The sequence below is a fragment of the Urocitellus parryii genome, chromosome 3, assembly GCF_045843805.1.
Source record: "Urocitellus parryii isolate mUroPar1 chromosome 3, mUroPar1.hap1, whole genome shotgun sequence".
In the NCBI taxonomy this organism is placed as follows: Eukaryota; Metazoa; Chordata; class Mammalia; order Rodentia; family Sciuridae; genus Urocitellus; species Urocitellus parryii.
Genome location: NC_135533.1, coordinates 169,709,496 through 169,731,725, shown reverse-complemented (window position 1 = coordinate 169,731,725; position 22,230 = coordinate 169,709,496). Strand labels below are relative to the sequence as shown.

Below are 22,230 nucleotides of genomic sequence, written 5' to 3'. Positions count from 1 at the left end.
TCACTTTCAGCCTCTGAACTCCCAATCTCCCAGCCCTGCGCCTGTCCCCTGTCCCCAGTCCCTGAATATTAAGCCCAGTACCTCCAGCTTCGAGTCCCCCAAGTGCCCACCGGACTTCCAGTCCTACTGGGCTCCTCCTGAATACCGGTCCCCAGTCCCATGTACCCACCTTACCTCCAGCCCCACTTGTTTCTCGGGGATGCCCTTCATCCACTCTCGCAGCTCGGCCAGCTCCTCAATGCTGTTGGGCTTCTCGTAGATCTTGCGACTAATAGCACGGAACTCCTCGCAGATCTAGCAGTGGGATGAAGGTGCCGGGGAGGGCCATGTGACCCCTCTTTACCTTCTTTGGGGCCTGCTTCTCCTTCTAGGTCCCTCGTGGCTCCCAACAGGTAACTGTTCCACCCCCATCACTCTGCAGTGCATTCTATGAAAGACACTCCCTGGGTTGCTGAGGTCTCTCGAGAGGCAAGGGTATCTCTCGGTAGGCTTTATTCTCCCAGATTTCTCTGGTCCCACCAACACACTCAAGGCTTCTGAGGCCTGCATTGGCATACCCTCAGCTCTGCAGAACCATCGATTCCAGGATGTGCTAAGTCAGGGCTTCCCAGGTCTCTGTGAGTCCAGGAAAGGAGAAAGCAACCTCCTACACAGGACAGCTCAAGATCAAGACAGGGGGACTTCCATTTCCTTCTCTTGGCCTAGGCCTCTGCAGATACCCCTGACCCTGCCTGGGGACATAGCACTAGCAGGAGTATACCAGCGACGCAAGGATGCTGGTATTGAAGTTGTGGTCACTGGGGCAGGGCCAGTGGGCACCTACACTGTCCACCTCCTTGTGCAGGTTCTTGGCCAGGATGTCTAGCATGGAAGTGGCCAGGGCTTTGCGCTTCTTGGACAGGCTCTGCTTGACATTGTCTACGTTGATGTAGAAGGGCCCAATGATGATGCTGCTGGGCAGCGAGTTGTCCAGGATCTCTTTCTCCTTCAGGTGGGTCTTCACCACCTCCCGCACCTCGTTTGCCGATGGGCACTGGGTCTGGTAGGCCCTTAGGACAGGGTGCACAGGTGAGGGGCAGAGCAGAGTGAGCAAGGTGGGTGGGGGATACACACGGACACACTCAGGCTTGAACACATACACGAAGAAGCAAGCACGCACTTGAGGAAGACACCGATGTCGTTGTTGTTCAGCTCCAGGTACTTTCTGTACTCCTTGGCGTAGGCCTGCAGGGGGATCATGGCCTTGCGCAGAGCATTGGTGATGGTGGACCTGAGTTCCTCCACCAGTGGCTCATGAAGCCCCACGGACTCTAGCAGAGGGTCGCCGCTGATAAAGATGTCCTCCATCACCATCTAGGAGAAAAGGGGCCGGAAGGGACAGAACTGGATGAGCTGTGGGGTGGGTGGGCAGAGGGACTGGAAATTCAGCTGTGCTCCTAGGGAGCTAGGCAAGCAGGGGCAGGGTGTGATCTCAAAACTGAGTGGGTGACAATGCTCAAAGCATGGAGTGGCAAGTCCTACAGGGGGCTGAAGACCAATTCGAAGCCAGAAGCCACCATGAGGCCCACTGAGGGACAATATCCTCTTCTGCCTGGCCTCACTCAGCCCAGTTCCAAGGAAAAGAGCAGAAGGGGCGACCATGTTGCTGATTGACTGGCAGGGGAGATGAGAGGGGTCTTGAGTTGCAGGGTTTTGGGGGTCTAGGGAGTGGGCTACATGCAGCTGGGTACACTAGTCCCCTATGTGGATGTTGGCCCTTGTCCACTCTCAGGATGAAGAGAGAGGCCAGTCCCAGTGGCTCTGGAGGCTGAGGCAGGAAGTTCATGAGTTCAAAGCCAGCCTCAGCAACTTAGTGAGGCTCTAAGCAACTTGACAAGACCCTGTCTCTAAATTAAATTTTAAAAAGGACTGGGGATGTGGCTCAGTGGTTAAGTGCCCACTGTCCCAAGTCCTCTGTCCCTGGATGCCTTTGCAAAGGTTGGTCCCTCCACCAAGTAGCCCCAACATATCCTGTTAGTTCTCACACCTCAGGTGCAAAAAGAAAAAGAGAGAGAGAGAGAGAGAGAGAGAGAGAGAGAGAGAGAGAGAGAGAGACCAGAAGCTGGGTGGGATCAAAGGAATAGGACTCAGGGCTGTGGCAGTATTAGTCCTGCAAGTCCAGGAATTGCAGTTCTCACTCTTAGAAGCTCTGGGACTGAGGCTAAAAACTGAACTTCTCCAGGTTTACAAAGTGGAGATGTGAAGAGCTCACAATTCAGTTTTTTTTTTTTAAAAAAGAGAGGGAGAGAGAGAGAGAGAGAGAATTTTAATATTTATTTTTTTAGTATTTGGTGGATACACGTCTTTGTTGCATGTGGTGCTGAGGATGGAACCCGGGCTGCACGCATGCAGCGCGCTATCGCTTGAGCCACATCCCCAGCCCCACAATTCAGTTTATGGTGAGGATTAAAGAAGATATTTGAGAACTTCAGGGCCAAGCACACTGTCAGCCAGTTGGGAGACCTGTTGTAGAACTTTAACAGCTCTGATATTAGTGGCAGCACCCTGCAGCGTGGAGAGCCACTAACAGCCAGGGAAGCAGGTACCCAGGATCTGCCCAAGCTGCACTGTGTACCTTTTCCAACTGGGGCACAGAGTGGGTGGCCAGGATTCCCTTGTCAAAGAGGTTGAGCAGAGATGTCTCAAACTGCTCCAGCGCTGTGCTGTAGTGCACCCCTGAGCTGTCCAGCACCAGGTCCACAATGAATAGGGGATTCTTCCGGGGCCTGAGAGGCAATGGTCAGGCTGATTATGCACAGAGGTCTGAGGAGCACTCCTTGCCCTTCCTGCCAGTTCTATGACTCTCCATGCATGTGGCTGGCTTCCTCCTTCCTTCCAGAAATGTCCAAGTTACCAGAGAGAAAGATCCTGGCCAGTCAAGTTCCTCTGTAGCTACCTCGCGTCCAGAGATTCCCAGGTACCACAGAGAGGAAGAGTCATCTCCCTGTCCTGAGGTCCTCAGGGAAGACTGGCCTAAGCTCTCCCTGGAAGCCCACATTCTTGGCTTCAGATGTCCACGACCCACTGAAAGCCCCACGTCTGGATCCCAGCCGGAGCCCCTCTGACGGCTTCTGTCTCACTTGGATGAAATCCAGCCCCTGATTGTGACCCCAGGGAACCCTTCATGATCTGGAATGGTCTCTACAACCTCTCCCACTTCATCCTGAACCAGGCTTCTCTGCCCCTCCCCACTCCAGTCACACTTGCCAGCCTGTCCTTCCTCCACTGTCCCAAGTCCTCTATCCCTGGGTGGCCTCTGCACAGGTTGGTCCCTCCACCTAGTAAGCCCCAACATAGCCTGTTTCTTCTCACACCTCAGGTCTCAGCTCAGATGCCATCTTCTCTCTGGAGCCCTTGGCAAAGGCCCACCCCAAATTATCTATCCTAACCCCTAACAAAATCACTCATTGTATTTTCTATTTAAGGGTTTTGTTGTTTGTCTTCCAGTGAGAACAGAAACTGGATCTCTGGTTTCCATAGAACCATGCCTGTTTCATGGAAAGCACTCAAAGAACACTTCTCAACTGAGTAACTCATAGATGGAGTGATGAGGGTCACCCAAATGCAATCCAGGGCTTGTGGGGCATTGCCTGGTAGCCTAGGGGCCACAGCCCTTCTCAGGACCCTTTTCCCACTACTATGAAGCCACCCCAGAGACCCACCATCCACAGGATGCTGCTAGCATCTTGGCCCTGGCTGCATGGACCAAGCCACTAGGGCCTGGCAAGGAACAGCTGCCTCTGCCCAGCAGGGCCCCACCTGTAGGGGCTGTTTATGAGGTCCTCCCCCCAGACCATGTCATCGGTGCAGTCAAGCACACTGCAGCAGGCATCGCTGATGAACTGTGAGAAGCTGGTCAGTGAGTCTTGCACCAGGAAGCGCAGCGTGTCCTGAAGCATGTACTTGATCAACTCCATCAGCTTGCGCAGCTTCGATATGAGGTACACCTCCCAGTTGGTCTCATAGAGGTTGTACCAGCCCTTGCTCATGTCACGTAGGCTGCTGCGCATGGCTACCTTCAGCGTGCTGACCCAGCTGTCCTTGAGGAACATCTGCACCTGGAGTGGTCACGGAAGTCATTACAAAGCCCACCCCAGGGACCCACCGTCCACAGCTGCCGTGCTACAGGACTCTACACACTTGGATTTTGAGGTGGCCTCAGGACTCATCTGAGGGATCTCTCCCACCCCCAACTTACTGCCAAAGTGACTAAAACACAAACCCTGCCAACCCATCTCTTCACATGCCCCCCAGGGCCCAGGGCTGCTCAATGGGGAAGGAGGGAGAGAGGGAAAGATACAGATCAGGGCTTTCCCTCCAGCCATGAAGACAGATAGAGACAAGGGAGGAGTACATCTTGCACACACGTAGGTATATATACCTACATACACGCAGAGTAACCTTAATGGAGTGGAGAGAGCCTGCCTTCTGCCTCCCTCACATCTGATCCTCAGGTGGAACCAGAAGTGGGGTTTTCCAAGACAAGGGACCTGCCCCATGACAACCAGGCCTGGCATAAAGTGATTAGGAAGGGAGCCAGACTCTCCTTTTCTTTTCAAGACAAATTGCACACCTGGCCCCACTGCAGGCCCCCAAAAGACCTTGGAAGAGGCCATGGCCTTGTCTCAAGTAACCGACTAAGCCTGAGCTTCTCAGGGATTCTGTTGTGTTGGCTCCCAGGGCCTGACTGTGCCCGCCCACCATGCCTGGGTCCCCAGGCACCTGGGAGATGGTCTGAGACTGGATCTGCTCGAACTCCTCCAGGCGGCTGTACTTGGAGAGGTTGGAGTGGAACAGCGACATGGCGGTCACCTTGTTGCACTCAGCCCGCACCTTGCTCAGGGCTGTGATGACTTCGGATCGTGTGAGCAGGGACACAAAGGTGAAGTCCTCCTTCTGCTCCCGGAAGGGGTACTTGGGGACACTCACCAGGCCTGCAGGGGTGGGAGCCTGAGGTCAGCATTAGACCTGCCTAGGACACACCAGGGGTCAGGACACATCCACGGGGTGCTTGGTGGAGGGACAGGGCTCTTATCTCCTCCCCCAAAACAGAGACACATTCCTAGAGCCCTTCTTTTCCCAGAGCTTGCTGGAGTGGCTTCCACACCCACAGTGAGTAGCCTGCTCTGGGAAAAGGATAAACTCCAGGCCTCCCTAGTCAGAGGCCCTTTTGAGAATTGGGGGGCAACTGTGGTCTCTCTCCCTATCTTCTCCCACCCATGCTACACACAACCTGAGGCCTGCCTGGAGCCTGCCCTAGAACCCCAAGGAAGGATGATGTGGGCACCAGGGCCCCTCAGAGCCTACCCTGCTATCCATACCCCAGCCTGCGTCCTGGGTCCAGGGTATAGGAAAGCCAGGTCCAAGAGATGGAGGTAGCAGGGATCAGAGAACTCAGAGCAGAGATTTCTTAGGGGACCTGACATCTTTCTCTGAGACTCAGTCTGCCATGCATTCATGGGGCTGCAGTGATGCCAGGCTTACCCTTGCTACTGGAGGAAGAAAGGGCTTGGTGACCTCGAGGCCTGACCATCAGAACCCCGGACATCGACTTCTGAACGATGGCTTTCCTGGTACACATTTACCCTGTGGCTTCTGCATTACTCAGACATTTTTTTTTTAAAGAGTCCTCCTCCCTCTCCCCTGACCAGAGCTCTTCAGACAGCCAACACAAGGGTATGAATCCTGGGGACCAGGTGGTGCAAGGGAGGGTCAGGCTCATGGGGCCCACAGCAGCAGGACAAGTGATCCTAGAGGGAGAGATGGAAGGGGGCACTGACCAGCTGAATGGCCTCGGGGTCTGACAACCCTCACCTTGCTCTGGCACCGTCTCCTCCTCCTTCTCAGGCAGGGTCACATAGGAGAACGTGTCAGGCTTGGAGGAGACAATTTGGTCAAAGTTGATCTTGTTCATGCTGCGTTCATAGTCCAGGCTCACTTCTCGGGCGAGATTGCTGAGGTGCTCGAGGACCCTGTCCACAGTGAGGGAGTTGAGGGTTATCAGGGCCTCCACACGTCCAGTCGACCCCGCGCTGTGGGCCAGCTGCAGTGCAGGCTCTGTTCTGGCATAGACCGGGGACATCAGCTTGAAGCTTCCTCTCTGGATACATGGGCAGACTGCCACCTGTCCCTGAGCCAATAACCTCCTTGCCCCTTGTTCCCTGCTGCTTTTATAACCCCCCTCGTATCAGTCCCTGAGTCTGTGCATTTGGCTTCCAGCTTCTCGATGTTGTCCCAGGGCCAGGTCCCCTGTTCCCACCTCCACCCGCTCCAAACAACTCCCTGAAAAACTCAAATCTGATCACACCTTTCTGCTTAAAACCCATCTATGCTTTTCTTAGCTCCTAAGGTACAGACCAATCTCTTTATGATGATCTAAGAGGACCTTCCGTTGGCCCCTTTCTACTCTCCTTGTGGACCAGGCTCCCCAATCTCATCCCGATCCCACCACAGGAAGCCCCTCCGAGTCTGTGGAGACTCCAGGCCCTTGCGCACCTCAGAGCCTTTGCATATACTGTTCCAGCTGGTGGTCACACTCTTGTCCACTCAGCCCCTACTTAAGCCTGACTAGCCTGGGATTTCTGTCCTGGGCCAATCTCATTTCCTGAGGAAGAGGGCAGGCCCTAGGTATGATCCCAAAGTGCTCCCCATCCCCCACCATCCGAATACTCCTCACACTATGTTCAGTGGCTGAGCCCCTCTGGGCCAGTGAGCACCAGGTGGGGAGGGTCAGTGCAGGGAGGCTAGGGTCCAGCTCATGGTCATTTCTGCTGTGCTGTGCAGAAGGCCTGGCATTTCCAGGATGCCCAGAACACAGATGTTGAACACACATACAAAGAATTAAAGGAATGAAGCCGGGTGTGGCAGCGCCTGCCTATGATCCCAGTGGCTTGGGAGGCTGAGGTAGGAGGGTCTTGAGTTCAAAACCATCCTCAGCAACTTAGTAAGGGCCTGAGCAGCTTGGTGAGACCCTGTCTCAAAATAAAAACAATTAAAAGGACTGGGGATGTGGCTCAGTAATCATCCAGTGCCTCTGGGTTCAATACCTGGTACTCAAAAATAAATAACTAAATAAATTTTAAAAAATGCTGTTGGGACAACTGGTCAATCATTTGGAAAAATAAAAACTTAGATCCACACTACATATAAGGATGAATCAAGAAAATCTATGCAATACCATACACGTACGAGAAGAAAACCTCACTTTCTGACTTGACTCAATTTCAGATGTAGTTAAAGATAAGATTAATAAAATTGCTTTACTATTTTATTATATGGCAAAAATCACCATAGAAAAGTCAAAATACAACTGAAATACCAGGAGATGTTGATGACATATATCACAGATAAAGAGCCAATATCCCTAATATACAAACAACTCTTAAAACTGGAAAGAAAAATCCTAAACTGAGAAACAAAACAAAACAAAACAACAACAAAAAGAACAAGCAAAAGATAAATAGGTAAGTCACAAAAAGATTATCTTTAATACTATGAAAAGATGGAGAAGATATTCAGCCTCACTTATAATAAGACAAAATGAAAGCCACACTGAGATACCATTTCTTCCTTACCTTCCAGAGTGGTCAAAAATTAAATAGTATTAAATATACTCTGGGAAAAGCTTTAGAGAAGCAGGCATGCTCATACATTGCTGGTGGGAGTTCAAAATGGTACAAGGAAAATTTGGCAATACCTAATATGGCTGGGTGCAGTGGTGCACACTTGTAATCCCAACAGCTCTGGAGGCTGAGGCAGGAAGATCTTAAGTTCAAAGCAGCCTCAGCAACATAGCAAGGCCCTAAGCAACTTAGCAAAATAAAAAATAAAATATGGCTCAGTGGCTAAGCATCCCTGGGTTCAATCCTTGGCACTAATCAATCAATGAACAAAACTGATATATATATCAGTTTTATATATATATATATATATATATATATATATATATATATATATATACACTTATCTAGCAATTCTACTTCTAAAAATGTACCCCAAAGCTATACATCCATCATTTTGAAATAAAAATGAACAAGTATTTTGGAATTACAAGATAATACAAGATAACCTAAGTGTCCATATTGTGGAGAATGGCTGAATATATTATGGTACATCCCCACAATGGATTACTATGCAGTTGTAAAAAGGGACTCAGAAAAATCTCAATGAACTGGTATGGATTGATTTCAGGTATACTGTGAAAAAAGTGAAAAAAGCAAAATGCAAAAGCTTTCTAAAGTGTGTTACATGCATATATACCTAGGATACTTTATTTATGTAATAAGATAAACCAGAAATTAGTGATACTGTATACCTACAGGCATGATGGGAGAATGACAGATCTCTGAATAAGTCTTTTTTTTTTTTTTGGTAATGGGAATTGGGGGTACTTAACCACTGAGCCACATCCCCAGCCCTTTTTTATATTTTATTTTGAGACAGTGTCTTGCTGAGTTGCTCTGGGTCTCGCTAAGTTGTTGAGGCTGGCTTTGAACTTGAGATCCTCCTGCCTCAGCCTCCTGAGCCACTGGTATTACAGGGATGCACCATCACTGAGTAAGTCTTTTTGAGTAATAAATATTGTGAGTAGTATACATATACAGAAAGAGAATATTACAGAGTAGTGTATATATATATATATATATAATGTACATATAAAATATGTATACATATTTAACACATATTATATATTTATCATGTTTATATGTAGGTGTATATGTAATAAATGAACCAAGATGCAGTTCAAAAAATAAAGTGGGCATCTCATTGAAAGATGTAGGAAGAAAGAAATCAAGTAACTTCCAAATGTAGTATTTGGACTATAAGCCCCAGACTAAAGAGAAAAAGGATGCTAAATAAAGACACCAAAAAGTCTACTAAAAGGTACGGATTCGCGATTTGACACCACCTTCTGTGTATTCTAGGACTAAACAAATAGGTCAATGTACCTTGAGTAATGGGAGCCAGTTTTGTTCTAGAGGATGGAATTAACAAGTACATAAAAGCGAGAATGAGCCCTGTGGTGTTGGAGTCGGTTTGAAGGTGTCAGCAGGAACTCGTAGGTATTTAACAGATAGATCAGCACATACAGAAAAAGGCATGTGTGGAGGTTATATATAACATAATGCAGTAATATTTTATATCTCTATTATTTCCCAAATCTGTCTGCTCTGAGAACCTTGAAGCAATGATTTCCCAGAAGGAACAAATACATCTAATGCCCGAATCTTGGCCTCTAAATTCCCCACTAAAAGGAATCAGACAGAGCTCCTTGGAGAAAAATTTGATTTGAGGGTTGGATCTGGGAAAGAACAAGATAAGCCTGGGACTTCTCAATGTACCAGAAGGTAAAGACATGCACACATTATGATAGAAACATGTCAAAAACACAGAGGAAGTAACTTGAAGAAGCTCCCCCTGGCCAACTTTGAGCACTGAAATTTTAAAAAAATGATAGTAATGCTTCATATCCTTTTCACTAAAGTAAGAATCCATGACTCTTCTTTTTTGGGGGGTGGGTGGGTACCAGGGATTGAACCCAAGAGGGCTTAACCACGGAGCCGCATCCCCAGCCCTTTTAAAATTTTTATTTTGAGGCGGAATCTCACTCAATTGCTTAGGGCCCCACTAAATTGCTATCCTCCTGCCTGAGCCACTGGGATTATAGGCGTTCACCACCATGCCTGGCTCCGTGAGTTCACCCTGATAATGAGGGATGTGGAGATGAACATCTGGGGGCCCAACAAGTCCACAGTACAGTGGGCAAGACAGCCCCACACAGATGAACCCCGAGGGAGCTCTACCTGCCCGGTAGTGCTACTTCCCCATGGAAAGACCCCAGGAGGTGGCAGCGCAGGGACTCACACGGAACCTTTGCGCATCCGGGGTGTGCTCATGGCCCACTGCTTGATCTTATTCAGGCTCTGCTCATTGATGAGCCGCTCGCCCTCGGTGGGCATGCAGTCCACATACAGGTTGTATAGCAGCAGCGCCTCTGTGTTCTTGCGCAGGGCATTGGCCTGGACCACACGCTGCGTGAACACGTGAGGGTCCTCAGCACAGAAGAGAAGCTGGATCCGTGGCACCCAGTATTGACAGATCAGAAGGGGTGGCCTGCCTGAGGGGTTAGGTAGGAGGGAGAAGGGGGCATATAGTCAGGCTCTCTGGGTCAGGCACAGGGTTCTAGACAGCTGTGTCACTGATGTGCCGTGGCCCTGAGTACAGCGTTTCCCTTCTCTGATCTCCTGTTGAACATGCAAAATGAGTATGATAACACTCCCTGCCCTGCCTACCCTACATGGTGTCATGGATGAACGTGAAAGTGCTTTGAAGACTACAAAGATCTTGCTCATAATCCCAATGGCTTGGGAGGCTGAGGCAGGAGGATCATGAGTTCAAAGCCAGCCTCAGCAATGGGGAGGTGCTAAGCAACTCAGTGAGACCCTGTCTCTGAATGAAATACAAAATAGGTCTGGAGAAGGGGCTCAGTGGTTGAGTGCCCCTGAGTTCAATCCCTGGTACCCATCCTCCCGAAAAAAGATCTATGCTCAGACAAGGAGTTGTACAAGGGTGGCCATTTGGGGCTGAACACCACACCCAGGGCCAATATCACTCATTTGATGGCCTCAGGCTTTCAACATTGTGCTACATGAAGCATTGCCAACTGCTCAGAGTTGACATACCAAATAATGGCCATTTGCCTTCCTGGGGTCTCTGAGACATGGGCCTGCTGGTTCTTACTGATCAGGGTCCAGACAGCCATAGATCAAATCGAGCAAGGCAGAATTCAGATCTGAGCTGATGGTGCCCTTGGAAGGATTGGCCTCAGTCACAGTGTGGGCTTGGCCTGAGCTGGGGGTCAGCCTGGGGCCAGCCTGGGGCAGAGGCTGAGCTCATACCTCTGGAAGTGACCCCTCCATTCACTATGGGTTTCCCCATCTCGTCCCGCACGAGGCCTCTCTGATCCGTCTTGTGCACCAGGTACAGCTTCGTCTCCTCGTCATAGTCCAGAACACCAACCTCACACCATTTGTAGACCAGTTCCAGACTCTTGGGGTCCTCTGAAACAGGAAGGGACACCCCACCAGTGATTCCTGCCATGCGGGCAAGGTAAGACCTCTTGAGTGTGGCAACAGGTGCTGGGAATGGATCTCAGAGGTCACTAGACTGGCCTCTCTCCCACCAGAACATCCTGTCTAGCTCCCACAGAGTTAGGATTCCTCTTCCTTCCATCTGAGTTGGCCTCTTTGGAACCCCTGGGCCACAGGAGGATCCGAAAGGATGAGGCCTCTCTGCATGACCCCCACCGGGGCAGAGACAGACACAGGACGAAGGCCCTGGCCACGAGGCAGGAAAGCCTCAAGCACACAAGAAACTTGTGGAGGGCCTGTTGTGGATGGCCATCGTAAATGAGCTGGACCTCTTCAAAGTGACCAAGGCCAGTGTGAAGCCCTCCCCGGAGGCTGCCCTCGCTATTGAGCCACAGGATGAGACCACTGCCCTGCAATGGGCTCTTAAGTGGTCCCTGGGGCCAGTTTAGTCAGGAGGGGCCTCCTACCTACTCCTCAGACTAAGCTCCTTTGCCCTCTTCTCCAGCTCACCTCCTGCCACTGCCTACCCCCAGCTTTGCTCTAGCTACACTTGATGTCTGCCTGTCCCTGTGATTTTACAGCTTGTTCTTTCTTCAGGGTCTTTGCATTGGCTGTGTCATCTGCCTGGTGGCCTCATTACTGGTTTGTTCCCATTGGCTTCTCCTTGGAGAGGCATCTCTGCCTAAAATAACACCTCTGCCCCAGGCACTGTCTAAACTGTTGCCCTTTTTGTGTCTCTGACAATGCCTAGATTCACTACTTATGTCTCATCTCCTGGTTGGTGGTCAGCCTCCTCACTCTAGTGTCAGCTCCCTCAGGGCAGAAGTGGATCCGGATCTAGAATGGAAACCGGTGCAAAGTAGGTGCTCAATAAACTGTTAAAGAAGGAAGATGCACACACACTTGCTACTTAGTAGAGGATGCTTTATCATACAGTGGCATAAAACAAACTGATGCATTCTACAGACTACTGTTGAGGAAGAAGGGGCTGGAATTCCAAGGAAAGTGGTTCTCACCTGTTGATGCCAGAGGGGTGCGGGAGGCCGCTGTTGTATACCACCTTGGCTTTGCTTTGGTTTTGCTTTTCCCCTCCCTTCCTAGTAAATTTTCTTTTTGAAAATGCTGACCTTGTTTTGGCTCAACTAAAAGGAAAAGTGTCACAAGCAGCCCCCAGAGGAAAATGAGAAGGCTCTGACAGGAAACTGTTCCGTTCCCTGCTAGCCCCTCCTTGCCCCTGTGCTCTGGCTACATTGAGAAGAGGGGAGGCTGGCACTCCATGCCCTTGAGGTTAATGCAGCCTTGGTTTTATCACCGGGAATTGGAGATCTGGGAACCACTGAGTTCAAATATTTTTGTAATTAAGTTCAAAGTGAAGGGAATACTCCGGGCCTCTTATCTGGTTCAGAGAAATTGATTCCAGCATTGAAGTGTTTTTGAATGAAACAAATTTGCAGCCTGCTCAGTGGACTCGCCGCAGGCCTCCTGGAGACTGTGCAGTCTTAAAAAAACAATTAACGTTCTTAGTCCTGCCCCCTACCTAAAGCCTGCCTGCCTGAGCCCACTTCCCACTCCATGGAATCATTTCCCTACAAGAGGCAGGGTGCAGAGCCACCTTCTGCCCTGCATGGAGAAATGGTCACTTCCAACCTCCAAATTTAGGACACCAGACTTGCTAGGAAGCCTGCCCAGAGACCCAGCCTTGCAGGCCTAGATGGCGGCCATGGCAACTCACCCTGTTCCTGACAGCAGGCAACTAGGAAGAGCCTCCACAGCCACCAGGACACACTGAGGCCAAAGGAGGAGCCAGAGGCACTCTGTGGGCAGACACAGGTGAGGCCGAGGCACCGCAAATCTGTGTCGCATCCAGTGAGTAGGAGTGATAATGGTTATAAATGGGTGACTGGTGACTGGTAAAAGTGTATATATGAGTGTCATAGTGTGTGTGTATGAGGGTGTGGAATATGTCCAAGTGTGATCGTAGATGTGGTGGTGAAAGAGTGCAACAGCTCAGAGTTTCAGCTCCCTGCTTTCCTGTGACACTCTGGCTACTGTGAGAAGGCTTTTACAGAGGTAAAAGTTGAGAGGCCATTGTAACGAGCGGAATGATGGTGATTTCTGGATAGTGGGATGGAAGGGTCTAGCCGGGGGCCTTATGCATTTACCTTTAACATTTCCAATGAGCATGTATATTTTTATTACCATCATATCAAAATGTCTTTTGTTTAGCACTAGACACATCCAAACTGTCCTGTTCCCAGTCCTCCTGACCATGTCCACCCTGATCCTTGCATTTCTTGCCTTGGTGTGGCCAGCTCCTTGGCCTGTATCTCAGCCTCAGATGACCCCTTAGCACCCATGGCTGCCGGGGGAGCCCAGGAGTTCTTGACAGGACTGCTGCTGGGACAAGATGGTACCCCACCCCAGGCTGGCCCTGCTTACCATGTCCCAGGAAATCGTCAGTGGGCAGGAGGGCTTTTCCAGGAACTGGTTTCCTGGTGTTTGACCCTGGTTCCAAGCCCATATTGATCCACTCTTGGGGAGTGCGACAGTCAAATTCCTCATTGTCGAACACCTGGGAGAAAGCAGGCAAAGGTCCGGAGGAAGTGGCTCCCCTAGAGGCCGGGGCGAACTGAGCATGGACAGGGCTGCCTCAGTAAGTAGCCTGCTCCCTAGATGAAGGAGCTGCAGGTGACCAGGAGGGCAGAGCCCTTACTCTACTTCTCCCAGGGGCACACAGGGTTTGAAGGAGAGGGAAACCCTGGATCCTTGTCCAGAAAAGCCACCTAAGGCTCAGGCAGAGGGCTTGGGGATTCAGGGCAAGATGTAGACGCTCTCCCCTGCTGCCCTGGAACATCCAGCTCAGGCCCAAGAGAACAGAGAGCTCTTGGGTTTCTTGAGCACCCCACGGGAAGGCGGTCATCCATCACTGGAAGGATCATGTGCATCTAGATCCAGAGTCCCCAGAGACACTCAGGACACAGAGAGGAAGCGGAAGGAGCCAAAGCCAGGGCCAGGCTGTGCAACCTCTTTCTCCTCCTCTGACTCTGTTTTCCCACTTGTATCTCAAGAGGCAGCACTGACACCCTCCTCCATCCCTGGTCTCCACAGTCCAACCTGGCTGCATCTAGGTACCCATGGGGGTGGGGGGACACACAGGCTGCCCAGGCTCCCGGAGAAGAAGCAGAGAATCTGCCTCCCAGGGATCACGGGAGCCCTTCCTACTCCAACCTAGGATGACTAAGGCACCTGGGGTGGGTTATGATTATTCAGTTGCTATGATTGACATGTAAGTATTTATGGTTGGAGTGGGGCTCTCCTTTGGGGTCTGACTCCTGAATTTCAGCCGGGGTCCCACACTCCCATCCCATCTCCATTGGCAATCCACAGAGGCCTGGCTTACCTTCAGTGGGAGATAGATGGGGAAGAGTGGGTCATGGCCCTGTTCAATGGTTTGGGGGTTTTGGGGGTCTGGGTGCCTTGGCATGAGTTCGTTGGAGTCGATGCCCTCATTAGCCAGCAATTGCTCGATGTCCAGGCTCAGGTACTGCCGCTTTCTCCTGGAAGGGCAGGTAGGGTTCTCAGGATGGCTGGGTTCGTGTAGGGGCTCCGCTAGTGGGTCCCGGGGCTCTTGTTAGGTATTAGCTAGCAATGAGCAGTGAAATACATGGTAAGGTCACAAAGTGTTCCTTAAATTACTTTAGGGTCCTTCTTTAAACTATCTTACGAAATCAATAGTGGCAGTTCATCTGTAGAAAACAAAATAAAGGGCTATTTGTAAAACACGTCAAGAGAAAAGGATGAAAGGGACTAACTCTTGACAGGGTCCACTGAGGTTGATGTGAAGTTGGGAATTATGGCTATAAGTGTCTCCAGTTGTCTGGGAAGGAGGATTCCTTTAGTAGCGCAGGCACACTATGATAACTTCTGACCAGCTACTGACCCCAGTGCCCATATTAACATGGGATTGACTTATAGGTGAAGCCCCCCTAAATAGGATGGCCACCATGACAGTTCTGGAGAGGACCAACTAAGGTCAAAAACTCCATCACCTGGAGAGAAGGAGGAGTTGAACACCTGATTGGTGAAGGTTGTCGAAGGAGGACCTCAGTTTTCAAGCCAACCATAAAACTAATAAATTTGGGGATAGCATTGTCTCCTTTTGTTGTTCTCTGCTCGGAGATATCTCTCTCTCTCTCTCTCTCTCTCTCTCTCTCTCTCTCTCTCTCTCTCTCTCTCTCTCTCTGTCACTCTCGTGCTCTCTGCTTGAGCCTCACTTTGCTTTTACTTTATTTTCACCTTACTTTCACTTATAATAAAGTTCTCTTGCATGACATCTGGTGTCTGACTTTAAATTTTCTTTCATTGGAACACTAGAACCAAGGTTTGGAGTTTTAGCTCCCTGCTTTCCTGTGACATTCTGGCTACTGTGAGAAGGCCCAGGGTTTGTGATGATAGTGGTGTGGACCCCTTTGAGTCCCTGGGCTCCAATTACACCTGTATCCTGCCATGGCAGTCCCACTTCATTGACCTAAATGCCACCCTCTCCGATTCCACAGCAAGGAAAATCCATTTGTTCTTATGAAAGAACCAGAGAACTAGAAAGTTTAAATATTTTTTCATAGAATCTGCCATGGAGATGGTCACCTAGTGGTCTTTAGATCCTCAACTTTTCATTAGGCAGATACCACCTCCCAGAGGACAGGTCCTCTCTACAGTCCACCCAGTCGTACCTCTCAATCTCAATCTTTCGGGGGCACTGGCCGGGCAGCACCTGGAAGGGCACCTGCACCTTGGGCTCATAGGCTTGCGGCGGGAAGTCAGTCTGGGTGAGCAGCTTGGTCGTGGACCCGATGCTCTGCTGCTCTATGCACTCCTCAAAGTCATCAGGAACCTTGAAAGTTTCGACTGCAGGCAGAGGCAGAGGCAGGCACTGTGGGAATCAGGCTGGGGCCCCTTGACACCAGTTCCCCCGATCATCCAATAAGACAAATCGCCAGGCAGGAACCATGTGGGCACACTCTGTCAGACCAGAAGGAAACAGGGCCTCCGGAACGTCTGTTTTAGTCCTACCATCCATGTCCAGGGCCAGCATGCTGGGCGGTTCCCTTATGAAACACCTAGGACCCCAGCACCGGAGCCATTGCTCAAGCCAGGTGCTGAATTCAAGTACTGATGAGGGTGACCACTGGACAGGAAGGTAAAGTGGGCATATGAGAGTTTGAATGCCATTCACTGCCTGGGGCCCTTTCCAGACTGGAGGCACCCTGAGTAGGGGTGGATGGTCCCTGTGGGACCCTCAAGCCACCAAATGGCTGCCCCTACTTGGACAATGGCAGACTGAGCCTTCTATTCTAGGTATGGGGGGAAGGGAGTTGGTGGAGTGAGATCATAGATAGGATTACCCATCATCCCAGGTTGCCCAGACTGAGGGTTTCTTGGAACATAGGGTGCTCAGTGGAGAGGAAAGTCCCAGGGGAATGGAGACCACTATAGTTGGGGCCAGGGGGTGTAGGTGCCCCCCATGTATTCTCCTGGCAGAGGAAGGTTCCAAGAAGTCCCAAGGGTCCTGGGAAGCCCTAGTGACCCCCTTCTTGAGACTCATGACTTCTTTGGGGTCAAGAGGTGGTCACGTTACACAGACATCTTGGGGAAACTTCTGGAGCCTCACAGAAGCTTCCAGATTCTGGGCCTGGGATGTTGTCTGAGGTTTGGCAGAGGCCTCCTGCCTTCAGCTGAAGTCCATTCTCTTAGCAGAGCTGCCAGCACCAAACAGCTCAGACACAAGGGCAATTTTCAGCTGCTTGTGGTGGTGCACGCCTATAATCCCAGTGGTTCAGAGGCTGAGACAGGCAGATCATAAGTTCAAAGCCAGCCTCAGCAACTTAGCAAGGCCCTAGGAAACTTAGCGAGACCCTGCCTCTACATAAAATATAAATAAGAGCTGGGGATGTGGCTCAGTGGTTAAGCACCCCTGGGTTCAATCCCTGGTACCAGGGGAAAAAGGGGGGGCAGTTTCAAACTCCTAATCTCCTGCTCTAGTGCCTATGGATTCATAACACCATTCTGCTCCTGGAACCCACTCTGGGAAGGAACCAAGAAGGAGCCAGGGTGAAGAGGTGGCCTCTAGCCTCTGCTTCATCCCCGAGCCCCTGACAGGCTGCTCAAGCCTTCTCTTTAGTTCTCAGGCAGCAAGGGGGACTTCTGTCACTGGCTTCCAAGAGCCAACTGGCTCCACACTGTTGGAGCTGCTTTTCCTCATGTGGGTGGGACTGCTGAGCTGCTGACCCCTGCCACAGATGGTGGGAGCACCATTCCAATGCCCTGAAGGCCTGAGATCTGTGGTTTGTGGCCGTTTTCCAGGTCACAGTTGCTTGTGGGACTGTTGAGAACATCAAACCAGATCCTCAGGTAAGTACACAAATGTCCGTATTGAAGCCATTTTCTGGGCACCAGTTTAGGAGTTCACAGACCCCATGGCTCATGGGCTCTGATGGCACTAATGTAGGCAGTGCCAATAAGGAGCCAGGCCTTTCCTGGGTGGACATGAAGGTAGACAGCTGGGACCATAGGGACTCTGAGCCTGGTGCAAGTGGGATCCTGTCTGATGGAGAAGGAAAGCAAAACACCCAGATGGGAGGGTCCCCTGCCCCACTCCCTCACCACCACCTGGTGCCTATCCTGGAGCCACCTTATTCTCTCTGCCACAGGTCTGCCTCACAATGTTAGGAGCTGTGATTTGAATCATGTTCTCAGTCCTACAGCAGGAACTGCACCTGGAACCTCCTGTGCAAAGGTCAAGACTGCCCAGTTGCCATGGTGATGCCCTGCTTAAAGGGGGTTCTGTGCTAGGCACAGGACTATCAGTCTTGACCCTGAATCTAGACACCAGCTGCCAGGGATAGAGAATTTATGAGTGCAAACTGATCATTATAATTGGTCACTAGTCTTTGACCTTCAATCCTGCATGCTTTGAAGAAACTTTCTCACCAAAAAACCCTTTTGATGATAAAAACCTATATAATAAATGTGCTAGGCTAGCAGTGGGTCATTATTCTGCATCTGTAATGTCCTACCTGGGCTCAGCTTTCTCTGTGTGTGTGTCTGTTTTTCTTTTCTAATCCCCCATCACCCCTTGCTGGTTTCTGAATTAACAGCCCTGCTGGTTGCAGCACTACACACTGCAGACCTGTCCTCGTCCTTACTCCCAGTTGTGTTCCGAGACTTGTCCTGGAGACTGAGAGGATGTTCCTCCTTCCTTTGGCCAGCAAAGATCTCCTGGGTATCTAACTGTGCCATGTGCTCTTCCAGATGCTGGGGCTCCAGCAGAGCACAACTCAGACATACTCCTGGCTTCCTCTGAGCCCATGTTCCAGCTGAGGTAGATGCCCTATTGACCCTAGCCAGGCAGACAGAATTACAGCCCTGCCCTTAGCAGCTCCAGGCCCTTACGGCAGTTCTGGGGAGGATAAGGATGAAGCACTCTCTGTAAGTCTGGCCCTCGCAAAACACTTTATCTCTTACTGGTCTCATTTTACCTTCTGAGGCCAGAAACCCTGCCTTTAAATACACACCAGGACCCACCCACCCCGTTCCCCTGGGCACTGACCTTTTGGGGTGAACTCGCTGAGGTCGGCTTGACGTAGGAAGTTCTGGTTCACGCAGGGCCCACGGCACACGTTCTGAAACCAAACCCCAGAGGCCTGAGTGTTCTTACACATCCCAGGGACATGGGAAGGATTCCAAGGCCAGGGCTTTCCCTGAGGACCACCAGGGAGCACTCCAGGAGCACAGAGGTAAGGCAGAACTGATGAGTTCATAAACTTTGTTCAAAAGTGGGGGGTGCTGGGGTTGTGGCTCAGTGGTAGAGCGCTTGCCTAGCACGTGTGAGGCACTGGGTTTGATCCTTAGCACTACATAAAAATAAATAAGTAAAATAAAGGTGTTGTGTCCATATACAACTTAAAAAAAAAAAGTCACAGTGGGTGACAAGCTAGGACATCCGGGGCCGACTCTGTTCTAGTCCAACACAGCTTCTCTCATTACTGAGAACTCCCAGCATGCATCAAGGGGCTGAGCCATGAGACAGGTACTGTAAGGCCAGCCAGTGTCTCTGTGTGCATCTCCTCTCCCAAGGATCACTCTGGCACCACTGGTGGACTGGGTATCAGTGGGTTCTTGCCCTATCTTTCTTGGCCTCTCCTCTGTCTCAAATTTTCCTAAGGCTTCCTGGGATACACAGGGCTCTGTGTTTCTGTCCTAGTCATCCCCTTCCCATCTTCCCCTGGTTGTAGCCTCATCCCTGACCTCTTTCTTCCCTTCTACTTCATATGGGCCATGCCCTCTCTCAGGGACCCCAGAACTTTGTACCTGCTGTTTCCTGTACCTGGAACACCCCAAGTACCTAAAAAATGCATGCCCATTGTTGTGGTTGATGTGAGGTGTCCCCCAAAAGTTCACATGTGAGACAATGCAAGAAGGTTCAGAGAAGAAATGATTGTGTTACAAGAGCCTTAACCCAATCTGTGAGTTAATCCCCTGATGGGATTAATTGGGTGGTGGCTGAAGGCATATATGCTGCAGCTGGAGGAGGTGGACATTGGTAATATGGCTTTGTGGTATATATTTATCTGGAGAGTGGAGTCTCTCTCTTTGCTTCCTGATCATCATGTGAGCTGCTTTCCTCTGTCATACTCTTCCGCCATGATGGAGTTGGCTATTTATGGACGTGAACCCTTAAATAAAATTTTCCTCCTCTACAATTGTTCTAAAACACCCATCTCTTAGATGTCAGCAGCATGCCATCTCATCCACGGATGCTTTTCTAACCAGGGTTAGGGGGAAGGCAACTGCCCCACCAATGCTGTAGCTCCTTCCAGGGCCTGGACACAGCGGGAGCTCAGTAATGAGTTGTGAATGAATAGACAGATGAATGGATGGATGAATGGACAGCTAGATGGATGGCCAAAAAAAGATGGCTGGCTGACTGGCTGGGGATGGGTGGATGGATTTTGGGGTTGACAGGTGGCTAAACGAACAGATGAATTGATGAAGAGAAGAAGAATGAGGGAATGGAGGCTATAGGGAAAGCTCAGGCATCGTAGAAGATAGCTGCTATATTTACCCCAAGTTGATCCAAGCTTCCAGGGCTGAGGATTTCGGAGTAGAACCCACGCTGCTTCATCACTGGGTACTTCTTGTCAGTTCCAGTCAGTGGTAACTTCCCGGGCAGCCCCAAGTCTGAGGGCAGGGGTGGGACCAGGGGCACCACTACAGGTGGGGGCTCGGGCTCAGGGCCTGGAGGAGGAATCCTCACATCATAACTTGGTCCCTGAAGAGCCCTCTCCATGTTACACTCTAGGCCTCCAAGAGGTCCCCCCAGGTGGCACTCTTGGTTCGTAGGAATACTGCTGGGTCCGGGTTCCTGAGGGGCCCTTCCTGGATTGGGTGCTTCTCTGTTCCGATGCTCCATGGTGCTTCTCAGGGAGATGCCCAGTCAGAGCTCCTAGGAGAAGATACAGTGTCACTCAGTCCTTGGCAGCCTCTGTCTCAGCCCCCAGAGGCACCATGATACACCATGCGTCTCCTCTCACGAAGCCCCAGCCCTGGATTCACAGACAACAGAAGAGGGAGGAGAAAAAGAATGGTCTCCTCCTAATTTGGACAGAAACACAACGCCAGGAGAGTCTCACCAGGAGACCCTGGGCCCATCCTGGATACTGCATGTGAGAAATGAGCACCCCCCAGAATTAAGGGCTGAGCTAGGGGAAGATCTGCAGGTGCCTGTGCCTCTGCATCTGCCCATGTCTCCTTCATTTTTGAGAAGGCTTCACTTCTCAACAGGGGGAGATGGGCGGGGTGGGAAGTGCCAAGACTTGCTTACTCAGTGAATTTTCCCAAATGACTTTCAGCCATAAGTAGCCCCAGGCCCCCCATCCAACAACCCTGTGGAACCAGCCTGCCTCTCCCCAGATGGGCACAAGGTCTCACAAGCATTTGAAAGACCCAGGCCAAACTCTGCAGTCCATCCCATCCAGGCTCACCCTACCTCCCAGCATCCCCCAGGAGTCAAAGGACTAAATGGCGTCCCCAGCAGGATCCTGATGCTGACCGTTGGCCCACAGATCCCTGTATCAGCAACAAAACAGCATTCACTCACCCAAGCTCTGGGGGTCAGCCCAGCTCAGGGAATATATACCCTTCTGTCTTCGTGGAGGGAGAAACAGATGTCTCCAACTTGCACGCACATCCACCACCTCGTGGACAAGGGTTTGTGGGGCTTTATTAGCAAGCCCTTGCCAAGCCGCTGTTGCTTTTGGCTATCTCAGTCTACGTCACCAGGGGAAATCCTTGGGCACAAGAACATTACAAGAAATGGGGTAAGGGTATAGGGAAGAGATTTTCACCTAAGGCTGGTGTAGAAACAAACAAACAAACACAAAAAGGAAGTCTTCGATTATTTCAATAAAAATGTCAATTAACAAAAGAAAACAAAAACATCTTAACAAAAGGAAATAGGGGTCTAAACCAGCAAGCCCTCCTTCCTGGACCCCATCACATTTTCCTACCCCTCTGTATACTGGGATAGGACAGTGAGGAGCTTGCAGAACAGATTATTCTTTTTTCTTTTTCTTTCTTTCTTTTCTTTTCCTTTTCTTTTTTTTCTTTTTTCTTTTCTTTCTTTCTTTTTTTTTTTTGTGTGTGTATGTGGTACTAAGGATTGAACTCAAGGATGTTCTACCACTAAGCTATATCCCCAGCCCCTCTTTTTCATATTTATTTACTAGTTATAGATGGACACAATACCTTTATTTTATTTTTATGTGGTGCTGAGGATTGAACCCAGTGTCCCATGCTTGCTAGGCAAGCGCTCTTCCTCTGAGCCACAACCCCAGGCCCATCCCCATCCCCATCCCTTTTTATTTTTTATTTTGGGACTTGCTGAGTTGATGAGGCTGGCCTTAAACAAACTTGCAATCCTCCTGCCTCAGCCTTCTGAGTAGCTAAGATTACAGGTGTGCTCCACCATTCCTGGCAAAGCCACTTTTTTGGCTGGGTGCTTTGTGCTCTGCCATTCTCTGACTTAGCTACCCAGAGGGATGTG

General features: G+C 50.4%; 1 protein-coding gene across 1 annotated transcript in view; it reads right to left on the bottom strand.

Annotated features, from left to right (window-relative positions):
- The window catches only part of Dnah1 (dynein axonemal heavy chain 1), a 66,870-nt gene extending 46,395 nt beyond the window's left edge, over positions 1–20,475 (bottom strand). The window contains exons 1-14 of the mRNA XM_026388561.2: positions 20,251–20,475; positions 18,736–18,808; positions 15,860–16,034; positions 14,530–14,686; positions 13,569–13,701; positions 10,938–11,099; positions 9,904–10,156; positions 5,854–6,011; positions 4,762–4,973; positions 3,799–4,097; positions 2,615–2,765; positions 1,160–1,353; positions 824–1,049; positions 175–294 (exon numbers count right to left, since the gene is read on the bottom strand). Coding sequence (XP_026244346.2) covers positions 175–294; positions 824–1,049; positions 1,160–1,353; positions 2,615–2,765; positions 3,799–4,097; positions 4,762–4,973; positions 5,854–6,011; positions 9,904–10,156; positions 10,938–11,099; positions 13,569–13,701; positions 14,530–14,686; positions 15,860–16,034; positions 18,736–18,808; positions 20,251–20,475 — 2,538 coding nt within the window. The remainder of the gene's footprint in view (positions 1–174; positions 295–823; positions 1,050–1,159; positions 1,354–2,614; positions 2,766–3,798; positions 4,098–4,761; positions 4,974–5,853; positions 6,012–9,903; positions 10,157–10,937; positions 11,100–13,568; positions 13,702–14,529; positions 14,687–15,859; positions 16,035–18,735; positions 18,809–20,250) is intronic.
- Between the last annotated feature and the right edge of the window lie 1,755 nt (positions 20,476–22,230).